At 57.1% G+C, this 26,959-nt stretch overlaps 1 protein-coding gene across 1 annotated transcript in view; it reads left to right on the top strand.

Annotated features, from left to right (window-relative positions):
* The first annotated feature begins 3,964 nt into the window (after window positions 1-3,964).
* Window positions 3,965-26,959, top strand: part of CARD14 (caspase recruitment domain family, member 14) — a 25,468-nt gene continuing 2,473 nt past the window's right edge. The window contains exons 1-18 of the mRNA XM_006886330.1: window positions 3,965-4,175; window positions 5,593-5,730; window positions 7,196-7,521; window positions 8,860-9,027; window positions 9,506-9,625; window positions 12,547-12,672; window positions 13,119-13,277; window positions 14,934-15,053; window positions 15,785-15,903; window positions 17,777-17,868; window positions 19,336-19,393; window positions 19,489-19,681; window positions 21,099-21,225; window positions 21,490-21,727; window positions 22,425-22,488; window positions 23,079-23,190; window positions 25,715-25,888; window positions 26,331-26,452. Of these exons, the coding sequence (XP_006886392.1) occupies window positions 3,965-4,175; window positions 5,593-5,730; window positions 7,196-7,521; window positions 8,860-9,027; window positions 9,506-9,625; window positions 12,547-12,672; window positions 13,119-13,277; window positions 14,934-15,053; window positions 15,785-15,903; window positions 17,777-17,868; window positions 19,336-19,393; window positions 19,489-19,681; window positions 21,099-21,225; window positions 21,490-21,727; window positions 22,425-22,488; window positions 23,079-23,190; window positions 25,715-25,888; window positions 26,331-26,452 (2,667 nt within the window). The remainder of the gene's footprint in view (window positions 4,176-5,592; window positions 5,731-7,195; window positions 7,522-8,859; window positions 9,028-9,505; window positions 9,626-12,546; window positions 12,673-13,118; window positions 13,278-14,933; window positions 15,054-15,784; window positions 15,904-17,776; window positions 17,869-19,335; window positions 19,394-19,488; window positions 19,682-21,098; window positions 21,226-21,489; window positions 21,728-22,424; window positions 22,489-23,078; window positions 23,191-25,714; window positions 25,889-26,330; window positions 26,453-26,959) is intronic.

Below are 26,959 nucleotides of genomic sequence, written 5' to 3'. Positions count from 1 at the left end.
CCTTGCTGTGTGTGCTGGCCGGTGGTCAGACCCCTAGTTACCTCATGGATCAGACTGGATCTGCCCCAGGAGATTCCTAGGCTGCGCTGCCCGACTAAGGGCACACGGTTCGAATCCACCAGCCGCTGTGCGGCAGAAAGAGGGGCCATCTCCTTTTGTGCAATTTACAGGCTCTGAAAACCCACTGGAGGGTCAGCCAAGAGTCCGTTCCAACTTGATGGTACACAACAACAATCAATAATCTTAAAATCTGTTGTTTGAGGGAGCTCTGGTGGCCTACGGGCAGGAAGCTGCACTGCAATCCCAGAGGTACATGGTTTGAATCCACCAGATGCTCTGCCGGGGAAGGAGGGACAATCTCCTCCTCTACCAGTCAGATCTGATTTGACGGTACACACACAAATAACAAAATTTAAAAAAATCTGTTGTTCATAGACTCTGAGTCACAGTCAACTCCATGGCACCTAACAACAGTATGTAACCATCAGGTCATTGTCCTGCAGAGCCGCTGGAGGTCAAACAACTGACCTTTCCATTTGCAGCGCTTTACACCTGGGCCCTTTTACGTGGATGGATGGTGGGGGAGGGAGAGAGTGAGGAGGCAGGGATGCGAGTGTGGCTGAGACTCCAGCACTGGGCGGAGGAGCCAGGCGTGTCTCGTGGGATGGGGGCCCAGCAGGTGAGGTCCTCTCCAGGTAAGACTCTAGACTCAGTGCGCTGCCCACTGGGAAAGCAATCCTGGGCTTCCCCGCTGTGTGGGAGCTGTATGCAAAAAGCGAGCCGGTTGGGAGCCTCCCTCCTGGGATTACTTGTCCCGCCCCACCCCTTTCTAATAAACGGCTGGCACAGCACGTCCAGAGTTCAGGTAGAGAAGCCAGCTCCTAGAACTGGGACCTGGAGACGAGGCCGGAGTGTCCCGTGGAGGCCAACGGAACACGTCTGGCTGGGAGAACCTGCTCCTTAGAGGCGAGGTGGTGAGAGTCCAGCTCACACTTGGGCAGGTTGTCGGGGGGGGGGGGGCAGTGCTTGGGGAAAGGCATGATGCTGGGGGAAAGCAGAGGGTCCGCACAGGACAGGAAGGCCCTCAGCAAGGCGGGCTGAGCCAGTGACTGTGCCAGTGGGCTTGAGTCCGTCAGAGACGGTGACAGGAGAGTGTACAGGTCAGAGCTGCCGTTCGTAGGGTGGTTATGATTCATGCTGACTCAACGGCACCCGGCAATAACAACACACACAGTGCAAGCTCAGTGCCGGCGGAACTGGACGGAACCCGAAGGTGGTTCTGAAGAGAGCGCGGCAGGGGTACCCCTGGAGTGGCCAAGGGGCTCCCTGGTCAATGTGCTGTCTGGCCAGGCCATGTAACTCTCTTCTGAGCCTCCCCCCATGGGCACCACATCCAGGGTTCGAGACCTGAGCAGGCGGAGAGGACCTTCCAGCTGCCTCAAGCAGGGAGAGTGGCTGTCAGCCACCGGGCAGCTGACCAGAAAGCAGGGCGTGCCACCCCCGTGGAGGTGTCACCCCCCTTCATGCTCCTGGAACTGAGGATGGTGGGACTCTGTCTCCCAGGCTTTGGGCACACTATCGGGGGGGCGAGTCCCCGGAGAAGGATGCCAGGCAGCCCTCACCTGAACTCTTCAAACTCTTTCCTGAACTACAACACCGTCAGCGACAGAACAGTGTCTGCATACAGAGAAGACCAGCTAGTGACTATTCTTTTTAAATCTTAATGTTCTATTCACAAAAACTCATTCCTGTTAAGTTGGCACTGACTCACGGCTGACCCTCCCGTGGCTTTTCCAAGGCTGTAAATCTTGATGGTGGTCACATTGGTGGTCATGGGAAGTTTTCTGGGTTGTGTTTGATGTGTGTTTCTGCTCTTGACCCCCCAAAAGCCGGTGTTCTTGAGCCTTTGACCAAAGGGGGAGGTCTGTTAGAGGGGGTGGCTTTAAAATCCTGTGGTGAGGGGGACGGGGCTGCGGGCCGGCCAGGGGCTGGAAACTCCCTCTGCTCTGGGAGTTGGCTGCTAGCTAGCATCTTGATGGCACTCATGTCGGTGGGCATGCATGGAAAGTTTCTTTGGGCCGTGTTTGAAAAGGAGGTGTCCTTGAGTCTTTGCCCAAGTCATATTCGACTTGACAACCCTTAACCACTGCTAACTGAGATTAGTGCTGTTATATATTGAGGAACACTCTTCCACTTTGTACCTCACTCTTTGTCAATGTGCCGTGTGAAGTAATCTGGGTTTTCTGTGATGTGCCATTGAGGTATCAAATACCAGAATGGTTTCCCAACACGGACCGTGTTTGGTGGAGCTCCCAGTTGTAAAGCAGGTTTGGAAACAGGAGTGGGATCCACTTCCTAAACCACATGCCTCTGGAAACTATGAACTTGGAGAAATGAAGATAGTTATGGAAAGGCGTGAGGTCTTTTGTTCACAGAGTTGCTATGAGTCATGCTTGACTTGATGGCAATCAGTAACAACAACAACAAATTGCATGGGAGGAGACTGTTCACTTTCTCCTTCAGAGCCACTGATGGGTTTGAACTGCCAGAGAAGCCCCTCTGGGCCAGCAGTGCAACTTCCTATGGAGTGGACCACTAGATGCTACCAGTCATTTAAAAAGGAGTAACATCAACACCCTTGGTACCTGTTGTTGATCGCCATCGAGTTAAGCACAACCCGTAGCGACCCTAAGAGTAAAAGGCCTGAAGCCTTTCTATAACTATGACCACTTACCAAAGTTCACAGTGTTTCCAACGGCATGTTGTTTAGGAAGTGGATGGTACTCCTGCTGTCAAGAAATCAGAAGGCATATTGCATCGGGAAAATCTGCTGTCAGGAACCTCTCCAAAGTGAGCGGTGAGTTCACAGTAAAGACTAAGGTGCACCTAATCCAAGCCAAAGTCTTTTCAGTTACTTACCAGGCATCTGAAAGCTGGTTAGTGACTAAGGATTACAGAAGACGGGATGCTTTCGAGTTGTGGTGTTGGAGAAGGGTTCTGAAATCCCATGGACTGGGATAAACAAGTCTGTCTCAGAGGAAGTACTACCAGGGTGCCCCCTGGAAGCAAAGCTAACGATGCGTCATCGCACATACTTTAAGTGTGTTGTTAGGAGCGGCCCGACCTTGGAGAAGGACGTCATGCTTGGAAAGGAGGAGGGACAGATAAGAGAGAAGATGGTTTGACACAGAGACTGTAACCGTGGGTGCAAGTGTGTCAGAGGTGATGAGGATGGCACAGGGCAGGGCAGGGGTCAGAGGGCCAGTGTGAGTTGCAGCTGACTGGACACCTAATGCCGTCGTGAACACCGCCACACACACATCCACGTTTACATATAATGTGCATGCTCCACTGGACAGTGTGTGAGCAGGGCAGCGGCACCCGGGTTATCAGTGTGGAGGGCCGTCACAGGCTTTCATCCGGCCCGCTCCGAAGGTCCTGGAGGCTTATTCTGGAAGGCCACAGCTTCAAAAAGCCTAGGAGGGCAGTTCTACGGCGACACATGGGCCACCAGGAGTTAGTGTCGTGGTGGAGCCTGGTTGTGCATCTGAACTTTGTCTGGAGAAGCGTGAGGATAGGAATCTCTGCCCCAGTGGAGGCCCTGTCGCCCTGCAGAGATGTGTACTCCAGGCCACTGAGAGGTTTCATATTGCCTTTAATGGCCCTTTGTCCAGCACTAAGGGGTCTTGCTGGCAGTGGTTAAAGAACAGGACTATTACCTGGAAGGTCAGCGGTTAGAATCCCGCAGGTACATAGAAGCAGGATGTGGGTGTCTGCTTCCAAAGGATTACTGTGGGCAGCCGCGCTGTTCCGGGTTGGGGCGGACACAGTGATGGTGGTTTAATGGTACACAAGTCCGCTACATGTAGGGGCTTGGCCCGAGGCGGGCAGGAATCACTGAGCCCTGCGGTCAAGTCGGCTTTTCTGTCCTCGCAGCACTGCAGCTCCCTCCCAGCTGGTCACCATGGCTGAGCTGCACCGCACGGAGTCCACGCTGATGGCGCTAGATGAGGAGAAGCTGTGGGAGCTGCTGGACAGTCACCGCTGCAGGATCGTGGGCAGTGTGTGCCCCAGCCGCCTCACGCCCTACCTACGCCAGGCCCGGGTGCTGGGCCAGCTGGACGAGGAGGAGGTGCTGCACTGCCCGCGGTTCACCAACACCGCCATGCGAACCGGTAAGGCCTGGCCGCTGCCCGGCTGACCCACCTGACTGGGCCATCGGTCCCACCCCAGGCCTGACCTGGCGCCGACCCACCTGACCCAGCCACCAGCCCCAACCCAGGCCTGACTCGGTCTTTAGACCCAGTACCCTACTCCAACCCAGCCCTGCCCTACCTCCTGCCCTGGCCCCCAGACCCAGCACCCAGACCTGGCTCCTGGACTCACCCTCTAAACCTGGCCCCCAGCCCGACCGCCTCCAATCCTGTTCTGACCAGGCCTCCATATCTGGTCCCTGACCCAGCTCCTGATCAGGCCTGATTCAGGCCCCAGACCTGACCCTGCTGGCCTCAGCCCCCTGGCCAGGCCTCAGCCCCAGCCCTGTGGCAGCCCTCACTGACCTTGACCCACTCAGTCGCTCACCTGGAGTCCAGCTGTCCATTTCCTCCTCTCTCCCCAACCCCCAACAGCTGAGAAGTGTTCGTGTCCGTTCACCACCTGTCAGGGGCTTAATTCTTCCCAGGTCTCTGCAGCCATCGCCACAGCCCATGTTGTTGTTGTTGTGTTGTGTACCATCGAGTCAGAACTGACCCACAGCTGACCCCCGGCGGGTTTTCAGAGGCATGAGAGGAGACTGCCCATCCTTCTGCGGAGCAGCTGGTGGATTCGAACCACATGCCTTCGTAATTGGAGCAGTTTCTCACCATTAGGCCACCAGAGCTCCCTACAGCCCACATCAGAGCATCTTTGCTCCCCCAGAAGGAAGCCTGGACCTTCGTCTATCGTCCATCATAGTTCCCTAGTTACCGAGGGCTGCTGTGACAAAATCACCACATGGGGTGACCTTAAAGAACGGGGTTCATGGCCTCCCCGGGGCTGGGCTGGCATCCAGGGTATCAGACTCCAGTGCTCTCCAGGGAGGAGCTTGGTCTCTTATGGTTTCTGTCACTCCTGGTGTCACTTGGCATTCTTGACTGCTTGTAGATGCATCTTCACCAGCGTCTGTCCCCCACCCTGTGTGCCTCCGTCTCCCCTTGTAGAAGAGGGAATTCGGACCAGCGCCCACCCTCCTCTGGGAACCTGTGGGCTGCACCTGCCCATCCTCAAAGCCCCCGAATCACAGCCTGGTGGCTCCCAGCCTGCCCTTCTCTTTTCTAGCACAACGATTAGGTTGATGCAGTAGCCGCTTCCTCAGGCCAGGTCACTGCAAACCCCAGACATCCGTCCTCTGGCACTTTCAGAGGCCCGAGTCCCAGTCAAGGTGTGACCAGCATCTCCCTGGCCTCTTTCAGCTCCTGGTGGCTGCATCACTGCTGCCTCCACCTTCTCCCTGAAGAGACCCTGAGAAATCCTCTCACTGCTCCCCATTCCCAGGCAGCCAGGGTTCCCCTAGAATCCCAGCACCCCGTCAGCTGAAGGAGTGTTCTCCTCCAGGGCACCTGCTGGACCTGCTGAAGGCCCGCGGGAAGGACGGGGCAGTCGCCTTCCTGGAGAGCCTCAAGCTCCACAATCCCGACGTGTACACGCTGGTCACAGGGCTGCAGGCCTCCGTGGACATCAGCACCTTTGGCGGTAAGCGCCGGCACTCCTGGGGTTACAGTCAATGGAGCTCTGGGCCTGGTGCCGGAGGAACCTCTGGGTCCCAACACCACCAGGGTGGTCCCACTTGGTGGCTGGTGGCTGCTGGTCCAGATGTGGACCCACTTCCTCCTGGCTGAGTCTGAGCCTGCAACACAGCTGTCCACCAGCCATGGCAGGGTGAGAAGGACAGGGAGGCCATTTCAGAGCTCAGATGTCCCTGACCAGCTCACCACACAGACAACTGGCCGTGGGGTCTGTCACTGCATGAACAGGTGCATATCGGGAGGCCTGTCCATTCCACGGGGCTCGCCTCTCCCTTGCTAGATGTTTGCTGGGGCCAGAGGGCCGCCCAGTCCTCATGGCCTGGCCTGGGGACTCAGATGGGTAGGTGAAGGATGGTGGGGACTCCACTGGGGGTGAGGGGGTACAGAGGCTAAGCCTACAGCCCTGTCGGGTCCTCTGAACGTCTTCCCACCTTATCCCCATAAGCCTCTTTGGTCCACATACTGATTTTAGGCATCCCTGGAGAAGCGATGAGATTTAGGTCCTTAGAGGAGTGGGACCCGCAGAATTCCAGCCCTTGGATGAGACAGTGTTTCCTGATTGGGGCACTGTAGTCTGTGGGGCTAGGGCCCTGGGTGGTGTTGTAGTGTGCTGCTAACAGAAAGGTCATTGGTTCAAACCTGAAGGAGGGTCGCTGAGTCAGAGCCGTGTCACCAGCAATGGTTTGCTTTTGGCTTTTGAGTGGTGAAAGAAGCGTTAGTGATGCAGTGGTTAAAGCCTTCCTGCTAACCAGAAAGTCAGTGGTTCAAACCCACCAGGGCTCCATGAAAGACAGGGAGTCTGCCTCTCTCAAGCTTCACAGCCTCAAAGCCTCTGGGCTGTTAGTGCCCTGTCCTGTTGGGCTGTGGTGAGTGAGAAGCCACTCCACGGCAGTGGGGGGTTGGGTGGTGTAAATGGTTTGCTCTCAAATACGGATCAGAATCAAGTAATAAAAGGTTGGCAGTTCGAACCCATTCAGCTGTGCTGTGGAAGCAAGGCCTGGTGATCAGTTTCCGTAAGATCACAGCGCATTACTGAGGGCAGTTCCTGTGCCAGGCCCGGGGCTGCCACACCTCGGAGTCACTCAGCGGTGATGGGTTTGGTCTTTTGGTTTCTGCTGGGCTCTACTCTGTAGTCATGTTCCAAGCCGCCTCGGACAGTGGGACTTGGGTCTGAATAAGCCGATGTGTGGAGGCCACCTTGGCGGTGAGCTGTTGCCACAAGAAGTGGTTCTCCTACAGAGGTGAAGAGGGACTTGTTTAACTAAGATGCCAGGTCTCGGTGAGGGCTGGAAGTTCCTACAGACCTGGATGGATCAGGGCTGAGGAGCAGAGGCTCTGCTGGAGAAGGAGCCCCAATGGCCCTGGAGGAACAGAGTGAGGTGTGGAGTTCACTCATCCCACTGTCCCTGCAGGGCTCATTGAGACGTCCAAGCTGACCGAGTGCCTGGCCGGGGCCATCGGCAGCCTGCAGGAGGAGCTGGGCCAGGAGCAGCGGCAGAAGGCAGTGCTCCGTGAACAGTGTCGGCAGCTGCAGGAGCGCCTGGGCCTGGCCGAGGCCCGCGTGACTAGCCTGAGTGCCCTGGAGGCTGACCACAGCCGCATGAAGCGCGAGGTCAGCACTCACTTCCATGAGGTGTTGAAGCTCAAGGACGAGCTGCTCAGCCTCTCCCTGCGCTACAGCAATGCCCTGCAGGAGAAGGAGCTGGCCACCACACGCTGCCGTGGTCTGCAGGAGGAGGTGGGTGTTGGGGGCCTGCAGGGGGAGGTGAGGGCCTGCAGGGGGAGGTGGGCCTGCAGGGGTTGGGAGCCTGCAGGGGGAGGTGGGTGTTGGGGGCCTGCAGGGGGAGGGGGGGGCCTGCAGGGGGTGGGAGCCTGCAGGGGGAGGCAGGGCTTGTGGGGAGGTGGGGGCATGCAGGGGCAAGTGAGAGCCCATAGAGGGGGTGGGGGCCTACAGGGGAAGGTGGGAACCTGCAGGGGGTGGTGAGGATCTGCAGGGTGGTGAAGCCTGCAGGGGGAGGTGGACACCTGCAGGGGAAGGTACATATCAGGGACTTTAGGGAGAGTTGGGTATCAGGAACTAAAGGAGGAGCTGAAGGCCTGTCAGAGAAGGTGGACAAGGACTGAAGAGGGACAAGAGGCCTGGAGGGGAGGTAGACATCAGGGGATAAGGAGCTGGCCATCATGTGCTACCGCTGTTTGCAGGAGAAGGTGGGCGTCAGGGCCTGGGAGGGGGGAAGGTGAGGGCCTGTAGGATGAAATGGGGGCCTCTAGGAGGAGGTAGGAGGCCTACAGGGGAGGCGGTGGGGAATTGCAATAGGGGGTCACCCCCAGGAACCTGTAGCACCAGTGTCTGGCTGCCAGCCTGGTGTGCTCCTTTGGCCACTGAACCCTGAGGGCCGGGCTGACCCCTGGGCACTCTCCATCCTGTGCCCGTGCACTCTTCATCTGCCTGCACCCCCCTCCCCTGCTCCACTGGCCTGAGCCTCCCAGGGAAAGGCCCGGCCCCTTCTCCCCAGAGCCCCCCCTAGAGTGGGAAAGCCAAGCCTGCGCACTGGAGGTCTGAGAACCCAGGACCCTTCCACCACCCGGGACTAACCACACACCAGGAAGGAGGGGGGCTGTTTGTGAGCAGCTCAACGCCCACACAGGCATGATGGTGGGTCTGCGGGACACCTTGACCCTTCAGACTTGACCTTTATGGTCACCTAGTGGTTGGATAGATTCACGAATCCAAATGTTCAGTATCTGATGCACTTTGACTATGGAAAGGCGGAGAAGCCAGGACACAGGAGTAAACGCGCTGTTGTGACCCCGGTCCTACAGCTGGTGACAGTCTCTTTAACAATAGAGGTGGGGGTGACTTTCAGTCCTATCACCAAGACCCCAGCCTGGTGATGGTACCGTCATGCTTCCGCTGCCTCCTCCCGCTGAGGACCTGGGCTGCACACAGAGGAAACCCTCTCATGGTGGACGCCCCTGTGGTCTGAGGTCTTGGGAGGTCTGGTGAGGGGCATTCTTGGCTCTGGTCCAGCAGAGGAACGACCCTCAGGTTCCCCTCCTCCCCCTCCCCGGCCAGCTATACCTGGTGAAGCAGGAGCTGCAGCGCGCGCGGGCCACCTCCTCCTGCGAGCTGGAATTTCGAGCACGGTCCCTGGAGATGGCCAGCAGCCTGGGGTCAGAAGAGGAGGAGCTGGTCCGTCTGAAGGAGGAAAATGAGAGGCTCCGGTCACTGACATTCAGTGTGGTATGTTCTATATGTGCCCACCAGCCCTGGAGCTTCCTAGGCCCCCCCAGATCCATGTAAGTGACCCCCAGATCTAACCACTGTGGAGTCCCTCCCAGCACCAGGCAACCCTTGTTTGCTGAGAACCGGGTTCTGTTATCTTTGAGGTTTTCATCCTTTTATTGTGGTGAGTGGACGTGACACAGCAAACTGGTTCTCCATTCAACAATCCACCCACATCTTGTTCATAGCACTGTTGAAACTCATCCAACCTGCAGGATTTTTCTCGGCTAGTTCCACCCAAAAAGACCAGCTCATCTTTCTTTCAAGGCAACTTTGTGTGAACTTGATCCAATGACATTTTGCTTAGTGGTTAAGCATTTTTGGCACCACTCGGGCAGTCTGCTCCTGCCTGGAAGGCAGTAAGGAGGTGAAGTTCCCCTAGCCATCACCCCAAGTCCGCTGAGCCCTGGCTGACCCTGCACTCACCTTGGTCCAGGTGGAGAAGGACATCCTGGAGCAGAGCCTGGATGAGGCCCGGGAGAGCAAGCAGGAGCTGGTTGACAGAATCCACTCGCTGAGGGCTCGGGCCGCCGCTGCGGAGAGACAACGCAAGCAGGTGACACGTGGCCCCTTTTCACTACCGCCATTCCTGGCTGCACCCCATCTGGGGACAAGTGCTGCCTTTGTGGGAACCCAAACTGCAGCTGTGCTGAGCTGACTCCTTGCTTCGTTTATCCACTCCCTCACCAGCTCACAGTCCGCGGCCTCAGGGCCGAGCTGGCAGGGTGCTTCGAGAGCAGAGTCAGAGAACCGGTGGTGGACGGTGATTCAGGGTTAGGGGTGAGAAGCCGGGGGTTCACTCAAACAGAGGCCAGAGAGTAACCCCATCTGAGCGGGACAAATACTGAGTGCTCTCACCCACGTGACGTGCCTGCTGTCATTATCGTGGTTGCCGATGAGCCGCCTCATAGGCTGTGTGCACTGGAGCACCTGAGGGCTCTGACGCTGTGAACTTTCAAAGGCTGGTCTCCAGCTCTCTTCCAAGGCCCTTCCAGGTGGCTCAAACCCCCAACCTTTCGATAACAGCTGAGGGCTTACACTCACGTGTGATGGTCTCTCAGGATTGCTGTAACAGCCCTCTCTAAGTTGTGCATGTGGAAAGTGACGTGGTAAGTCTTGCGTTCTATGTTTTCTTCAGCATATACAGGGTAGTCCTGAGTGAGTCAGCTGCTACTCAGAGGTGGCTGTGCACATCTCCAGGGCTTGGAACCCTCCCTGGCTCCGCGAGTGAAAGAGCAGTTTCTTCCCATTGCTCCTTTCAGCCTCAGAAACCCACTGGAGGGTCAGCTGGGAGTCAGGTCCAACTCAAGAGTACATTAACAACACACACACACAAAACTCCCTGCCATCAACTTGACAGCCCTTTAAGGGCTTCACCATCACAGGCGCTCACACACACGACCCCCAAACCCTCCGCTGGCACTGACTCCATTCTGACTCTCAGCCGCCCTCCCTCCATCAGGGGAGGAGACTACTCATCTTCTCCATCAGAGCCACTGGTTACCTTCCAGCTGTTGTTAGTTGCCATTAAGTCCAGCACGATTCATAGCGACTTATGAACGAAAGCTCTAAACTCTGTCTATCCTGCACCATCCTCACACTCCCTGACACGCAAGAGTCCATTTCAGCAGTCACCGTATCAATCCACTAGGTCGAGGGTCTTCCTCTCCTTCACCGACCCTCCACCTTTCCCAGCATCATGTCCTTCTCCAAGAAATAGCAGCTCCTAGCAACATGTCCAAAGGATGTGAGGCAAAGCCTCGTCAACCATTCCTGCGTTGGGGTCATATGCTCTCGCCACACCTATTCATTCTGTATGCTGAGTAAATTATCTGAGAAGCTAGATTGGAGGGAGACTCATCAATAACCTATGTTATGCAGATGACACAAGTTTGTTTGCTGAAAGTCAGGAGGACTTGAAGCATGTGTTGCAGAAGCTCAAGGAGTGCAGCCTTTGATATGGATTGCATCTCAATGTCAAGAAAACAAAGATTCATATCACTGGACCTGTAGGCAGCTTCATGATGGATGGAGAGGAGATTGAAACTTTTAACAGCTTCATCTTGCTTGGATCTACACTTAACACCCTTGGTACCTGTAGTCAGGAAATAAGGAGATGTGCTGTACTAGGAAAATCTACAGTTAGGGACCTCTTCAAATTATTGAGGAGTAATGATGTCAGTTTGAGGACTAAGGTGCGTCTGATTCAGGCCATAGTCTCTCCAATCACATGCTATGCATCTTAGATCAGGCCAATGAATAGAAGAAGAATGATAGAGAAGAATTGATGCCTTTGAGCTGTGGTGTTGGAGAAGAGCGTGGAACATCTCATGGATGGCCAGGAGAACTACAGTTATGTCTTGGAGAGGGTGCCGCCGGAGTGCTCTTTGGAGGCAAGAATGATTAGGCTTCACCTGATATACTCTGGGCATGTTGCTAGGAGGGGCTATTCCTTGGAGAGGGGCATGATGCTGGCAAGGGTGAAGGGTTGGCGAGGAAGGCTGAATCTGACTCCCACAGACTCCATGGTCCCCCCACGTGGCTGCATCTACTTCCATTAATCCCCAAGTCTGATATTTGTTCCAAAAGTTGTGGGTTTGTTGTGGGGGGTGAAGGAGGGTAAAGGATCTCGGTAGTGGAAGTCCCCAGGGTTGGTCAGTGCACAAAGGCGAGAAGCCTCTGGATCTTCTCAGTGGTCCAGCAAGCCTAGCAGTCCCCCATCAATGCTTCCTTCAGCCATCCAGAAGCAAAACCTCTCTGACTCCACCTCCAGGCCTCTGTCAGGCTACCCATCACAGCAGTCACTCCAGCTCTCTCTTATGTTGGCTTCACAGCTGTTGATGTTGAAGACACTGATCAACTGTGAACCACGTGTCCGCAGCTGAGGCTTTTGGAGATCATGCTCCGGGCTGGGGGTGGGGGTGGGGATAAGGCAATGGATAGAAAGAGCTGGTTTTCAAAGTTTGAGCCCACAGAGGGGGTTATGACTCCAGGGCACTAGCTTCTGTAGGGTCGTAGATAATTTGGACACACACCTTGATAAATGTAATTAAATTTGAAAAAGTCATTTGCGAAATTGGCAAGAGAAGAATGGACTGAGGGAGAGTGTGGAGGAGAGGCAGGCCAGCAGAGGCAGTGGTTCCTGTTTGAGGACAGTAAGTCAGGACAAAGGAGATAGCCGGTTAGCGCCCACTGTAACAGGACCCGCGGCCGAGCAGTTGGAATGGACTCATAGCTGACCCTCCAGCAGGCTTCACAGGGGAGGAGATTGTCCATCTTTCTCCTAGGGTGGTAGCTGGTAGATCCAGCCGCTAGAGAGACTCTGCCTTTGGGTTCAGCGTGACTCCTTACAGACGCGGCCCTCAGAGCGCTCTAACCCTGCAGCTCAGACATCCAGGGTTAAGTGGCTGCGCTCCACCTCCGGGCCATCCTCCCTCTCAGCTGAGCCCAGACTGACCTCCTGTCCCCTCCGTCCAGTACTGGGAGGAGAAGGAGAAGACGCTACTCCAGTTCCAGAAAACCAAGGTGGACTGTGAGATGTACAAAGAGAAGATGAGCGCCCTGCAGAGCCAGGTGGTGGAGCTGCGCAGCGAGCGTGATCAGGTATCAGGGAGGGTGGAGCCTCAGCCCAGAGCCAGGGGAGGAGCCGCGGGGACCAGGTACCGGGGAGGGTGTGGACTCCAGCCCCGAGCTCCCTAGGAAGGGGAGGAGCCGCGGGAGGAGCCTGGCACCTGAGAAGCCGCGCGAATTCCAACCACAAACACCCGTTTCCATCCCAACTGCCGCGGCCCAGGCGCTCTCAGCGGCTGGTTTTCAGGACTGCCAGGCTTTAATTTCGAGGTGCCTCCAGGTGGACATGAACCCCCATTCTTCCCATTAGCGGCTACCTCACCAGAGTTCTGCCTGCAGGACCCCAGCCCCACATTTTACTCACGTCTGGGGTGACGTCTAGGCGCTCTTGAGTTCAGGTTAAACGCAGAGCAGATAGAACCGGTCTCTTGCCGGGCAGCCCTCGGTGTCTAAAGCGTAGGCCCGCTCTCGGCCCCTAGGCGTACGCCGCGAGGGACGGGGCGCAGGAAGAAATCTCGCAGCGGCTGGTGGAGAAGGACTCGCTGCGCAGAAAACTCTACGAGCTGACGGAAGAGGTCTGCGAGCTGCGCAAACAGCTGCGCAAACTGCGGGACGCGGACTCCTCAAGCACAAGCGGGGTGAGCGGGGTGCGCGGGCAGAAGGGTGGCCAGAGTGGTGGGGTGCAGGCGGTGGAGGGGAGGGCATATGAGGGGCGTGAGGGTGAAGGTGTGGAGGGGAGGGAATATAGAGGGGAAGGGGGGCCTGGGTGTGAGAGGTCGAGGCTGGGAAATACAGGTGGTGGGTTAGGGCTGTGGGACAGAAAGTGGGAGGTGTAGCTGGCGTGTGGGGTACACGAGCAGGAGCTGGGGACACAGGCTGTGTCCAGGGAGGCCGGAGGGTGAACCCAGCCCATGTCCATGAGCACAGGATGTCCTCTGCTCTGAATGTCACCCACCTGGGCCCCCATCTGTGGCCCTGTTGTCATGGAAACCTAAACGAAGGCCCTGGGACCTGGAAAGTGAGGTATCAGCTGGAGAGTGACAGTGACATCAGGGTGGGAGCTCAGTGAGCCCGAAGCGGGTGGGGTGGTCTCCAAGAGCTGAAACCGTTGACACCTCTGTTAGGGCTCCCCCAGGCCCTGCTTCCTGCCCCAGGGGCCCAGGGACATGGCCAGGCCCTCATGCTGGTTCCAGGCAGCTCCCTCACCACCTTGTTAATACTGAGGGCCCCCTGTTCTGACCAGAGCCACCTTCCCCTGGCCGTCCCAGGTCCGGGAGGGGACTGCCCGTCCTCCCCTAGGCCGCTGGTGCGTTTGAACTGCCAGCCTTTCTATTAGTCATGATGCACCGTTCACTCAGGGCTCGCTCGTTCACTCCCATAATCCCTCTCTTGTTAATATATATGTTTATTTGTATGTTGTGTTGTTGTTGTTAAGTGTCATTGAGTCATAGCGGCCCTGTCAATGAAAGACCTGAACAGTTGTATAACGTTCATCATTTCTCCAAGTTCATAGAGTTTCCGGAGGCAAGCTATTTTGGAAGTGGATGCCACTCCTGCTTCCAAATATTTGTATTTACATAAATATGTATCTTTATATGTCTATTTATATTTATATGTATACACATGTATTATGTTATGTGTCAGATATAAGCCCATACGGGCTGCATTGTACCTACGTCCATAGTTTCTCTATATAATTGTATAAATGGAAGTTGCTGTTAACCCGAATGCCGCATCCCTGAGTTCAAGTCCTCCAGCTGCTCTGTGGGAGAAAGGCGGGCAATCGCCCATGTGATTTCCAGCCTCTGAGAACCCTCCGGAGGGTCAGCTATGCGTCAGTTCTGACTCAGTGGCAATGAATTTGTGCGTATGTGGACATACTGTCTTTTAGAGAGAGTGTGTGTGTATGTGGTTGTTCGAGTCACTTTCTGACTCACCCCCGTGTGTGTACATCTGCCCCTCAGGGTTTTCTAGTCACAGGAGCAGAGAGCCCCGTGGTGGGGTTGAACTACCAGCCTTTTGGTTAGCAGCCAAGCACTCAAGCGTTGCTCCAGGGGCCTTGTGTGGGTGAGCGTGTTCGAGCACATGCATGTGTGCGTGCCCTGTCCTGCGGGGTCACCGTGAGTGGACGTCACCCTGGTGGTCGTGGCTTGGCTTGCTTGCTGTGTGGAGGATGGGACACTGGTTCCCTGGACACCAGGGAGAGGATCTCTACCCTCAAGTCAGGGCCGTGGGTGGTAACGGCCTTGGAACCGGGGTCCATCTGAACTGACTGACCCTCCACTTCCTGGCAGGCTGAGCTGGATGCCGGGCCCCAGGAGCTAGGGGCGAGGGGCAAGCAGCGGCTGGTGCGGATGTATGCCATCTGGCCAAAGGAGGACGGTGACTACAGTGACACCCTCAGCTGCCCCCAGGTAGTGCTCCCCATTCCTCCTCACCCACCCTGGGGGACCTGGAGGAAGGGGCGCGTCCTTGGTCCTCATCCCCACAGGGATGGCTTGGAGCCGGCCCAAACGGGCAGCTCCTGGAGTGCTGGACTTGGCACCTCCAGAACCTGGGTCCCCACATTTCCATGTTCCCTCTTTGGTAAGATTTGCGTGGCTGTCTGCTACATGATGTCCAGGACCTGGGGGAGTGGGGGAGGGCATCTGGGCCACTGCCTGGAGTGAACATGAGAGGCGGACAGAAGTGACCACATCTTTGTCGCTGTGTGGTGTGGACTCGGGGGCTGCTTTATGGATGGTCCCCAGTCTCCTCCAAGTGCACCCCCCTCGGAGCTGTGGCGCATGGCCTGTCCAGCTTCGGCTCCACACGGAGTCTGTGAATCCAGAGCTCTGTGCACACAGTTGAGAGGACCCAGGATCCACTGCCCAGACCACGGCTGACCTCATCAGGGCCCTCCCCATCTAGAACCTTCCATGGCCCCCTGGTGGCCCAGACCAAAGTCCAGTAGTGACATCTTTTGGGTAGAGCTCAACATGACACCAATTTTACCCCCAGAGCTGGTGGTGACAAGAACTAGTGAGTGGTCCCTGTGGGGACCAGCCAGCCACTGGCTCACCTGGTTTCACGTTCAGTAGATGGCAGGGGTGTGGTGGGGCAGAGTCCTGTGGTCATGCAGGCTGTTGGCTGTGCCCTCCCTCAGTTCAGGTCCGACCTGAATGCTATGTCCAGCTTCCGCTCCAGCAGCCCTGTGCCGCCCAGCCAGCAGTCTCTGTACAAGCGGACTACAGAAGACCTCCTGGACGAGCCCTGTTCTTTAAGGTAGAGAGGGAGGTGACATGACAGGTGTGCCACGTGCAGGGGCCTCCTCTGAGCAGTTCCCGTGAGCATGGTCTCTGTGACGGCTGACTCCCTGAGTTAACCCTGATCCTTCTCTGCTTGAAAGCGTCCCTGGGTCAGGGGGTGCAGGAGGCGCGGTAGAAGCTGCTCTGGCAGCCCAATGGCCGAGTGTCTCTGCAGTTCAGACCCACTCTCGGCTTCTCTGGAGAAAGATGGGTAGTCTCCTCCTTTCATGGAAGGGACTCACTGTGGGTCAGAATCAAGTCATGGCCAGTAGGGTTTGTTTGTGTTTTTGTTTTTTGGGTTTTGTGTTTTTTGTTTTGTTTTTTTTTAATTGAGGCTGACTGTATGATGTTGTTCTGCTGAGTGTAGATGGAGATAAAATGGAAAGCAATGACTGACCCATCCTGGACCAAGGGCCACCAGTGACCGCAAGGAAGGGGCGTGGCCACCCTCATGGAGGCCAGCAGTGCTGGATAGACCCAGCTTGTATTTTTAGCTCACACTACGAATTAGAGAAGGGCTCATCAACAACCTGTGTTGTGCAGATGACACAACCTTGTTCTCAGACAGTAGACCCTTGGAGCACTTACTAAAGATCAGAGATTAGAGTAGATCTGATTATGCCAGACCCTGTATCCCTTCCAACCATGTGCATAGACTTAAAGCATTTCCTGAAGAGCAAAGCCATCAATACACGTCACATCTCCACATCAAAAAAAACCAAAAAAACAAAAACCAACCTACTGCTGGAGCAACAGGCAGCATCATAACAGACGTGATAGAGACTGACGTTCTCAGTGGGTTCTTTTTACTCAGATCCATAGTCAATGTCCATGGGAGAAGCAGTCACAAAATCAACAGGGTTTCCTTACATTAGGGAAATCTGCTGTCCAGGACCTCTCCACAGTACTAAAGAGCAATGATGTTAGCTTAAAGAGTAGGGTCAGGGCATGCCTGACCCATGAGCTTTTCAATTGCTTCCTCTGCATCTGAAAGTTGGAAAATGAGTAAGAAGACTGAAGAAAAACTGATGTCTTTGAAATGTGGTGTTGGAGAAGAGTACTGAGTATCCCATGAACGGCCAAGAGAACAAAACAATCTCTCTCAGAGGAAGTGCAACTAGAATGTTTCTTGGAGGCAAGAATGGTGAAACTCGGTCTCATAATGGGCGTGTTGGGAAAAGGCATCATGGGGAAGGTGCAGGGTCTGTGAAAGAGCAGAAGACCCTCAACAAGGCGGACTGACGCAGTGACTGTAAAAATAGGCTTGAGTATTTCAGAGATGATAGGATAGTGTGGAATAGGGCGATGTTCAGATCTTCTGTCACCACAGAGGTGGCAGTTGACTTGCAGGTACCGAACAGCAGTAAGACAGAGATGTCTCAGGAAGTGCAGTCAGAGAGTTCCATGGAGGCAAACATGATGAGGCTTCATCTCGCGTACTTTGGGCATGTTAGGGGTGTCTTCTAGGAAAAGGACACCATGTTTGAAAAGTGGGGAGTTAGTGAAGGAGAGGAAGACCCTCGACGAGATGGATTAACACAGACTGCAGCAACGGGCTCAGGAACGTCAGAGATGAGCGTACCACAGGCGAGGATACGGGTCACATCTGTTTTTCATAGAGTTGCTATGAGTCGTACTCCATGACACCACTAACAGCTGTGACCAGTTATCTAAACAATGGGCACGAGAGGTCAGGGCAGGGTGCCAGTCAGTGTGTCCTGTCTGCTCTGTTGACCACACTCCAGCCTCTGTACTGGGGGCTCGGGTGGGGAGCTCTGTGCCAGGCCCCAGCTCTGGGTAGGGAATCAGCCCCAGACTCCAGGTCTGAAGCAGTTTCTGCCGTTCAGCAGCCTTCCAGAAACCCTGGATGCAGAGCTGAGAGCCTCCCCTGTGGACGAGGTGGGAGAAGTGGATCTGGACTATGAGATCGTAGACAAGGCTGGTGAGTGACGCTTGGTGGAACCCTGATCCTGTAGGATGGGGGCGGGGAGGCAGGAAGCTTGGGGTGGGAGTGGGAACTGGGGTGCAGGGAGGCGTCCTAGACAAGGAGTAGCCTGATCACTGGTGGCCAGGAAATGGGACATTCACAGCGCAGGAGGCCCATCAGATGTTCAGAGGCTGTCTCTCCTGGAGGGTCCCTCCTGACGTCACCTGGAGACAGAGAGAGCTGTGTGTGCCTCATCCGAGGCGGCAGCCACAGGGACATGCACCCACACGCTTACGCGTGCTTTCGTATGTGTACTTGTGTGTCCACATACCCACTCACGCACACACACACACCTGTGCACACCTTCTCACACCCTCAACACAGACACACGTGCTCAACACTCTGTCCTCAGCCCATCAGCGTCCCCACTGCTTTCAGGACGTGATAGGAATAGGGTGTCAGTGGCCAAGACAGGTGGTGCTGAGTGAGGGCCTTCCCGCGGAGGTCTCCCAGGGTGGACACCTGCGCCCACCTGGCCCTGCCTCGCACAGGTGAGCATCCACTTACATTTCACTGCACCGCCACCAGGGGGCGCGCGCACCACGCCGTTGTGCACAGTGGCCTTGAGTCAGGACCTTTGTGGGTCACTGAGGGCCTCTCTGCAGACTCGCCTGTACTGGGGACGCCTGAGATGGCCACCCGGGCACACTGGCTCGCTCTTGGGCTGCCAAGGTGACAGTCCCGCTGAGCTTTAACCGGGAGGTGAGTGGGCACTGAGTCACCCACAGCGGGCAGTGAGGTGTGACTGGCCGTCTGTCCTCCTGCATGGCCCTGACCTCTAGACTCACAGGTAGCCTTCTGAAGTGCTAGATGTGGGGGCTCAGGGAGTATTGGAGCCTGACCTGCCACATCAGACCCCGGGCCAGCAGAGCGGGGTGACAAAAGCTGCCAGCAGCCAGGCCAGGGGTCACTGCCCCACAGATACCCAGGACTTAGACCAGGAATTCGGGCCCTGCCAGAACGCAGCTGGACGGTAACATGACCAACAAAGTGCTGCGATCGAGCAGGTTCAAGGATCTGCCCAGGCTCCCACCTTAGCGGGGGGAAGACTGACCATCTTCCTTCCTGGAAGCCGCTGGTGGAGTCAAACCGCAGACCTTGCAGCCTGACACATTGTCCCAGTCCTGTGACGCAGGCCTCGCTGAAACACAGGTCAGCACAGAAAAGGCCGGCGGATCTCATTTCTCAAGTGAACCTCCATAGCACCTTCTGGAAAAGCTGTCCACTAACTGCTGATGTAGCCAGTCCCTGTGGGCGCTGCCCCTCCCCGCCCAGGCCTTTTGGCTCCTCGGGCCCTTGTCTTAGAGAGGATGGGGCCAAGGTGAAGATTCTGAGCAGAGGGAGGAGCCGGTGTCAGGGTGTCTGGGGAGCAGGTGCTCACAGGGTTCCCCAAGCTTGAGCTCTAGCCCTGGCTCCCCACAGGCCTTCCCGAGGCTGACGGCAGCCTGCAGCCCTGCTCTGGCCTCTACATCTCTGACAGGTGAGGGGTCTGTTGCTTCCTGGGAGGTCAGTGGGGAGCAGGGCAGGGCAAGGGCATGGACGGAGCAGGCGTTGTGTCCTGTGTTGTCCCCACAGCAGCGCGCCTGTGCGGCGGCGGCCAGCTTTAAGGCTCCTCAGCCAGGTCACGTCGCTGACCTTCCAGGGCCGCTCACTCCTGGAGCAGCTCAGCGTCATCGGGGGGAACCACACGGGCATCTTCATCCACCGGGTGACCCCCGGCTCAGCGGCTGACGAGATGGCTCTGCGCCCCGGCACCCAGATCCTCATGGTGAGAGGCCACCAGCCCCGCAGTCTTGGGGAGGTCAGTGTGGGCACGCAGGTCAGGGGCCCCGTAGGCCCAACTGGAGTGGAGGCCACCCTGTTTCTGGTGGCTTCGGAAGCTTGCACTCATGGTGGGAGGACGCACCGGGTGTTCTGAGGGGACGGGCTGACCTTGAAAAAGACACCATGGTGGGAGGGATGGGAGGTCGGAGAGGAGAGGACTTGACGAGATGGATGAGCACGGTGACTGCCAGTGGGCTCGAGCTGTCAGATGGACATGGCACAGGACAGGCGAGGTTCGGGCCAGGTCACAGGCTGCTGTGAGCCTTCGTCACCTGAGGGCACCCAGCGGCGATGAGACCTCGGAGCAGGAGCGAGGAAATCAGGTAACACGCTGCCCTGAGAGGATCTGCTGCCCTGGACCACTTCCACGCGCTGAGGAGACCACAGGCGCCCCACCCACGCCTCGAAGTTTCTTCAGTTGCTTCACACGTATGTAAAAGCTGGGCAGTAAACACGGACGACCAGAGAACTGAGCTGCGGTGCTGGGAAAGATCCTGACTGTCCACGGACCGCCAAAAGGACAAGCGTCTGTCTCAGAAGAGGGGCAGCCAGAGAGCCCCTCAGATGCAAGGACGATGAAATCCGGTCTCGCCTGCTTTGGACTTGTTACCAGGAAGAAGCAGCGGCTGGAGAAAGTCGTGCTCCGTCAAGTGGAGGCCAGTAACACAGAGGAAGGCCGCAGAGAGGGGGGTTGACACATGTCTGCAGCACAAGAGACACTGTGAGAATGACGGGAGAGCAGGCAGCCTGATGGCGGAGGTCGGGTACACTGACGGTGGAGGTCGGGTGGACTGACGGCAGAGAGTCAGGCAGCCTGACGGCGGAGGTCAGGTACACTGACGGTGGAGGTTGGGTAGACTGATGGTGGAGCTTTCACACAGCCTGATGGCGGAGGTTGGGCAGCCTCCATGAGGTTGAAGTGAGATCCAACCCTGATGGCACTTAACAATAGCAATGCCACCCTTTATCCAGAGTCCTGTTACTCTGGCTTCCTACGGGGCAGAACCAGGGTGGTGTTTCATGGCCCATTGCTGGCATCAGCAGAGTCCTCGCCATCCTGGGAAACGTGACCTTTCTCCTCTTCTCTGTCTCTGAGCAGTACTGCAGTCAGAGCACCGATGGGCCCATTCTTGCTCAGATATAGTAGCGTAGCCCTCTGGGTGGTAGTGTCCCATGTCCAGGTGCCCGGCACACCTGTGGCAGGTGCTCTGGTGTGGCCTTGGATTTGGCCGAGGTGGATAGGAGGTGGGCATGAGCATGTCGGCTCGGCCTTTGTCTGTGACCGCACCCAGGATCCCCGTGGCTTTCCGAGCACCCCAGAGACCTCATCAGTGAGGCCGAGCCTTATAATTTCCCCTCAGATTGAGTACGAGGGGACGGAGCCACTGCTCAAGGCTGTGCTGGAGGACACGACCCTGGAGCAGGCCGTCGGGCTCCTGGAGCGGGTGGACGGCTTCTGCCGCCTGTCAGTGAAGGTCAACATGGAGGGTACGGTCTCTCCAGGCCTCTCCCCCATGCCACCTTTCACCAGCTCTGCACCCACCCATCCCCACCCCCTCCTGTCACTGCTCCATTGCCTGGTCACAGAGCCAGGACAAGGAGGTCAGCTGGCATAGCCAGGACCCTACTGCTAAGGTGGCCTCCAGTGAGACCCTCCTTCCAAGCCCTGCTCACCTCCAGAAGGTCCCCCAAACTCCCTGGTGTAGGCACACAGCTCTGTGTGGGTCAGCTGCTCATGCCCTCTTTCCTCAGGGTACAAGAAGCTGGTTCAAGACCTGGAGGCCAAGGCGGCCACCTCGGGGGACTCCTTCTACATCCGGGTCAACCTGGCCATGGAGGGCCGAGGGGCAGGGGAGCTGCAGGTGCACTGCAATGAGGTCCTGCATGTGACCGACACGCTGTTCCAAGGCCAGAGGCGCTGGCACGCCCACCGCGTCAACCCCTACACCATGAGGGACACCGACCATGGAGCCATCCCCAACTACGCACAGTGAGTTGTGTCATGGTGCCTTCTAGAACATTCTAGAGCTGGTGCTCTGACCTTTGCACTGTCCCCAGCTACTCACAGGCGTGAGACGCCTCAAGAACGGCAGCATCACTGTGAGTTGGGGTTTCTTGGTAATGGGCACTTTTCTCTCTTGAAAAGGAAGTTTTGTTTGTGGAGTGTTCGAGAACATTCTAGAGCAAGGCTTCCCAACCTCTGCACTGTGGGCCTTCAGAGTTGAGCCGCTTCGTTCTGTCTGCTGTGATGTTGAGAAGGACGCTTGGCCTCTGTAAACTAGAAGCCAGCACCTCCCCCAGCCCCAGGCATGACCACCACAGCTGCCTCCAGACGGGATCCGTGTCCCCTGGGCGTGAGCAAGCCACTGTCCAGGTCTCCAGGACAGTGCAGTCAGCAATGGAAGCTCCACATTCCAGTACAGGCCTCAGTTCTGAGAAAACCGTGACACTTGGTCACCCCACAAAAAACCCCAAGGAAACCCTTTGCCAAGCTCCTGCCTCTGAGCAGTGAAGCTGTCTTCTGAGAGAAGGCCGGTCACTGCGGTTTGTAAGAGTCTCCCCACAACAAGCCAGGTGGAGAACCCCTGCCCAGAGCCAGTCCCTGGGCTGCCCTGGGAGGGGTGGCCCCACCTGTCCCGCTCTGCTGTCCAGCCCTGGGCAGCTGGTCAGGCCTCTCCTCCCCACAGGGCCCAGCAGCTGCTCATTGCCACCATCCAGGACATGGCCCAGCAGAGCTCAGTCACCCGCAAGGTGAGGGGCCGCCCTTCCCACCTGGCCCTCTGCACTCCTTCCTTGACCCAGCTCCCGGCAGTCCTGGGCAGCGACATCAGCCCCCATTCCCACCCGAGGTCCTGAGATGTCAGTGGTGGGGGGTGGGGAAGCAGTGTGATTCACACCTCACCTGGGCGTCAGGTGAGAGCCCTCACCTCAGTCAGCCCTAAGGGGCATGCCCACAGCATAGTGCTGTCTGCTAGCCCACGCTCTGTCCTGTCTTCTTCTCTGGCCGCTGGTACCTTCTCCTCAGGAGAGGATGCGATTCAGAGCCAACTGGGCTCAGGTTGTGAGCACACGCCTGGTTCTGCCCCTCTCCACAATGTGCTTTCTGAGGATCTTGGGGTCCCCTCCTCCCATACCCCTGCAGACCACCCTCAGTGCGCAGGGCTCTGCTGCCCCAGAGGTTCCTGTCTGCCATGTCCGGCCCTGGCACTGAATCCCAGGGGTATGGCCCAGTGGACCATGGAGTTTGCAGATGGTGTGGGGTGCTGACAGGGCAGGGCCCAGGTCCTGTGCCAGTGGCTTCACTGTCCCATCATGCCTCCTTGGTCCCCCATCTGTAGCAGTCCTCCGGGGGCCCCCAGAAGCTGGTCCGGATTGTCAGCCTGGACAAGGCCAAGGCCAGCCCTCTGTGCTCATACTCAGATGGGGGCCAATCAGACCCCAGCAAGCTGGAAGGTGAGGCTGGAGGGGTGTCAGCATTCATGTGGGCAGGGGGTCAGCTGCTGGCTGGCTGGCCTGTGGGGGTGTCTCTACTCTCGGTCAGCATCCGGTCTTCAAGAAAGGCATCCAAACCCCAGGGCCCCTCTGGAAATCCCGACGAATCCGTCCGTCATCGAGGTAACCCGCTCATGCAGGGTTTCAGGGGCTGAGTTCCCAGCAGTAGACTGCCAGACCCGTCTTCGCAGGCTTGTCCGGTGGATTAGAACCTTCAGCCTCGTGAAGCTGAGGCTATTAACCATCTGCCTCACCCAGGGTTCCCAGCCGATCTCCACATTGTTCTGTCGGGTTGACATGCATGGGGACCCTCCTTGGGGGTTCTGAGGCAGGTCTCTTGATGGCCTCAGCTCCCTCAGAGTGCCTGGTGCACTCGAACTGCTGACCTTCCCATTAGCAGCCCAGCACTTATCCCACTAGGCCACCCTTGGAGCTTCTCCACCACCTGTGTAACCTGCCCAGGTAACAGCCCGAGAGTTGGGGTACCATTGTATGGGCAGCAGGCCCTCGAGGACAGTGAGATCTTGTGAACTTACGGCATTTCCTGAACTGTGGACACCTGTGTAGCCACAGAGCACCAGTGAGGTCAGGGGACACAGACCCCCCCAAGGAAACGCTATGGCCAGACCCCCGACGCCACATCAGTTCTGACACAGTGACCCTCCATGGTGCTTTCAGGGCTGGGGAACTTTTATGGGGTGACTGCACAGCCTTCTGGTGGATTTGAACCACCAACCTTTTTGTTAACAGCCCAACACACAACATACTATGACATCAGGTTCCCTGAGGGGCACGGAGAGCAGGGAGGATAGATTTCAGAGGACAGTGTTGGTTCAGTGGAGAGACCTGGGTTCAGCGTTAGCCAGGGACCCTAATCCGTCATCCCTGTCTCACTGGAGACCTGGGTTCAGTCCCTGCTGGGGACCCTCCCATCCACAGCCCTGTCTCAGTGGAGACCTGAGTTTGGTCCCGGCCAGGGACTCGATCCACAGCCCCATCTCACTGGAGGCTGATGTGTAGCTGGAGTGCTGAGCAGGTTTTGGAGGAGTCCCCAGACTAGGATGGACAAGGAAGAAAGGCCTGGCGACCCACCTCTGAAGTCAGTCAGTGCAAACTCTGTAGTCAGACGGCGCATTCGCAGCTGCCCACGGGGCAGTGAGAGGCCTGCGTGTCCTTCACGCGCTGGTCACCAGGTTCTGCCCTGACACGGCCACAGCTGACATCAACACAACAGTTTGGGGTTTCCTTTCTTCTGGACAAGTTTCCTGGGTGCCTGCTATGGAATGGCATGTAGAGGCGAGGACTGGAGAGCTGGGTGAGAGCACCCGGAAGAGGAAAGGGGACTGTCGCAGGAGGCCGAGGCTGGGGGTTAGGGTGGAACAGCACTGCCCAGGCCTGGAAGGGGGAAAGCCTGCCCTCTCTGAGGACAAACTGCTGGCTTTCGCTCCGCTGCACGCTGCGTTTGCATGTCCAGCCCAGACAGACAGAGTTAGAATCTACATTTTAACCTCATTGCCACTTTTAAACAAAATCTTGTGTTTTCATGACAGTAGCTTGGGGATTTGTAAGACTCACTTGAGCATCTTATTAAGATATAAATTCTAATATAAAAAACAGGAAAAAATTCAAGCCCACTGCTGACCAGGGGACAGGGTAGGTCTGCCTACAGGCCGCCGTCTTTGCAGAAGGAGGGCTGGTGGCACATGGGCTGCTAACCACAGCTGAGTGGTTCGAATCCACCAGCTTCTCTAAGGGAGAAGGGTGAGCACTCTATTCCTGTGAAGATCTCCGGCTCTGATGCAGGGTGGGGCTCAGGATGAGCCGAATTCCCAGGCAGTGGGTTTGGCTTTGATTTTAATCTTCACAGAAGCAAACACCTTTCTCCCATGAAGCCGCCAGTGGGTTTGAACTGCCAACCTTTCAATAGCAGCTCAGCTCTGAACCACTGTGCTACCTGGGCTCCTGCTGTCCTTGTGGAAATGCACACTCTCAGCAGGGGGTGGACTGTGCCGTAGAGAAGCTGGGGCCCAGGGCGCTCAGGTGTGACTCCCAGTGTGACAGCTACACCCGGAGAGGCCCTGGGGAGAGCTGAAGGGGGGTGAGGGGTGGAGAGCTGATGGTGCAGGAGGCTGGGGGGGAGTTGAGGCTGATGGGTGAGGGGAGCTGATGGTGGGGAGTTGACTGTGGTGGGAATTGAGGTGGATGGGGCAGGGGGCTTGCCTTTGGAGGGCTAACTGGGGTGCTGCTGGGTGTGGAGGCCTGACAGTGGGTGAATGGCTGATGTGTCAGAGTCAGTGGGAGGGGTTTGATGCATATCAGAGGCTGACAATGGTAAATCTGATCCATGGGGGCTGATAAGAGCTGTTAGTAGAGGCTGGTGGGTGTTGGGGGGCTGATGAGTGTTGGGTTGCTGACAGAGGGGAGGCTGATGCGTGTGGGGATTCAACTGTAGTCTGGGGCGCTGACAACCCTGCTCTCCCCACAGACTGCCCTGCTGTGTGTTTCTGGGCAGAGAGCTGCTTCACCCTGGTGCCCTACACCCTGGTGCACCCCCACAGGCCCTCACAGCCCCGGCCTGTGCTCTTTGTGCCCAGGGTGGTCGGCAAGGTCCTGATGGAGAAGCTGTGTCTCCTCAGAGGATTTGAGAAATGTCCAGCAGGTGCGTGCTCCCCTGCCGTTGCTGGCGGCCCATCTGAGGGACCCCATGGGGTAAGCCCTTCCTCTGCTCCCCTCAGAGCAGTGGGACGTTAGAGGTGGTCTCCTGGGGCCCACAGTCAAGTCCAGCTGCCCAGAGGGCTTTGGTTAAGCCTGGGGTGGGGTGTCAGGACCCTGTCCTGTCCTCCTGGGGTTTACGTTAGTGGGAGCTGAAATCATGGCTCCATGCAGCTCTGCAGATGGGTCCTGGAGGGTGCTCTGTACTGGGGGCTGGGGAAGGCAGACTCTGGAAAACACTGGGGATTAACTGCAGTGTGCAAATGGGGGGACAGTCCAGACAGGGCCCTGGAGGGAGGGCCAGGTCCCCAGGGTGGGAGGACTGGGAGGTGCTGGCATCAGGCGAACCCCAGGACATGATGGGCGTCCACCTGCTCTGTCTCCTACAGAGTACTTGAGCCACGAGGAGTACGATGCCCGCAGCCAGCGAGGGGACATTGTCCAGGGGCCAGGGGTGTCCGGGAGCCGCTGCTGGGTGACCCGCCAGGCTGTGGAGGCACTCATGGAGAAGGTGAGTGGGGGCCGCTCTTCCCACAGAAAGGGGCCTTGGTCACACGAGTGCTGGATTGCTAGCAGAAGGTTGCAAGTTCAAACCCAGCAGCTGCTCTATCCGAACAGGCAGTCAGGCCTCTTCTGTGAAGATTGACAGCAGTGGACAACCCACCGGAGCACTGCCGGTCAGAATCGACTCCGGCCAGGGAGAGGGGGTCAGAGAGTTCCCAGACGAGGGGAGTGGGCTGAGGGTAGGGGGTCTCTCAGGTCCACATCGTGAGGGCACAGTCATTTCCAGGGAGGCATGGGGGTCCAGGACCTGCTCCTGGGGACACTCACCTCCAAACTCCATCCCATACCCACACCGCCCCATGGCTACCACCATGCCCGCCCAATGCCCACACCATCCCATGCCTATCACCATGCCCATCTCATGCCCACCTGCCATGCCCACACCACCCATACTCACAAAGCCATGTCCATAGCTCCGTGCCCACACCCCATACCTACACCCCCATACCTGCAC

The sequence above is a fragment of the Elephantulus edwardii genome, unplaced genomic scaffold (genome assembly GCF_000299155.1).
Source record: "Elephantulus edwardii isolate Elephantulus edwardi_28Jun2011 unplaced genomic scaffold, EleEdw1.0 scaffold00048, whole genome shotgun sequence".
Taxonomy (NCBI): Eukaryota; Metazoa; Chordata; class Mammalia; order Macroscelidea; family Macroscelididae; genus Elephantulus; species Elephantulus edwardii.
This window is presented reverse-complemented; position numbering and strand designations above follow the sequence as displayed.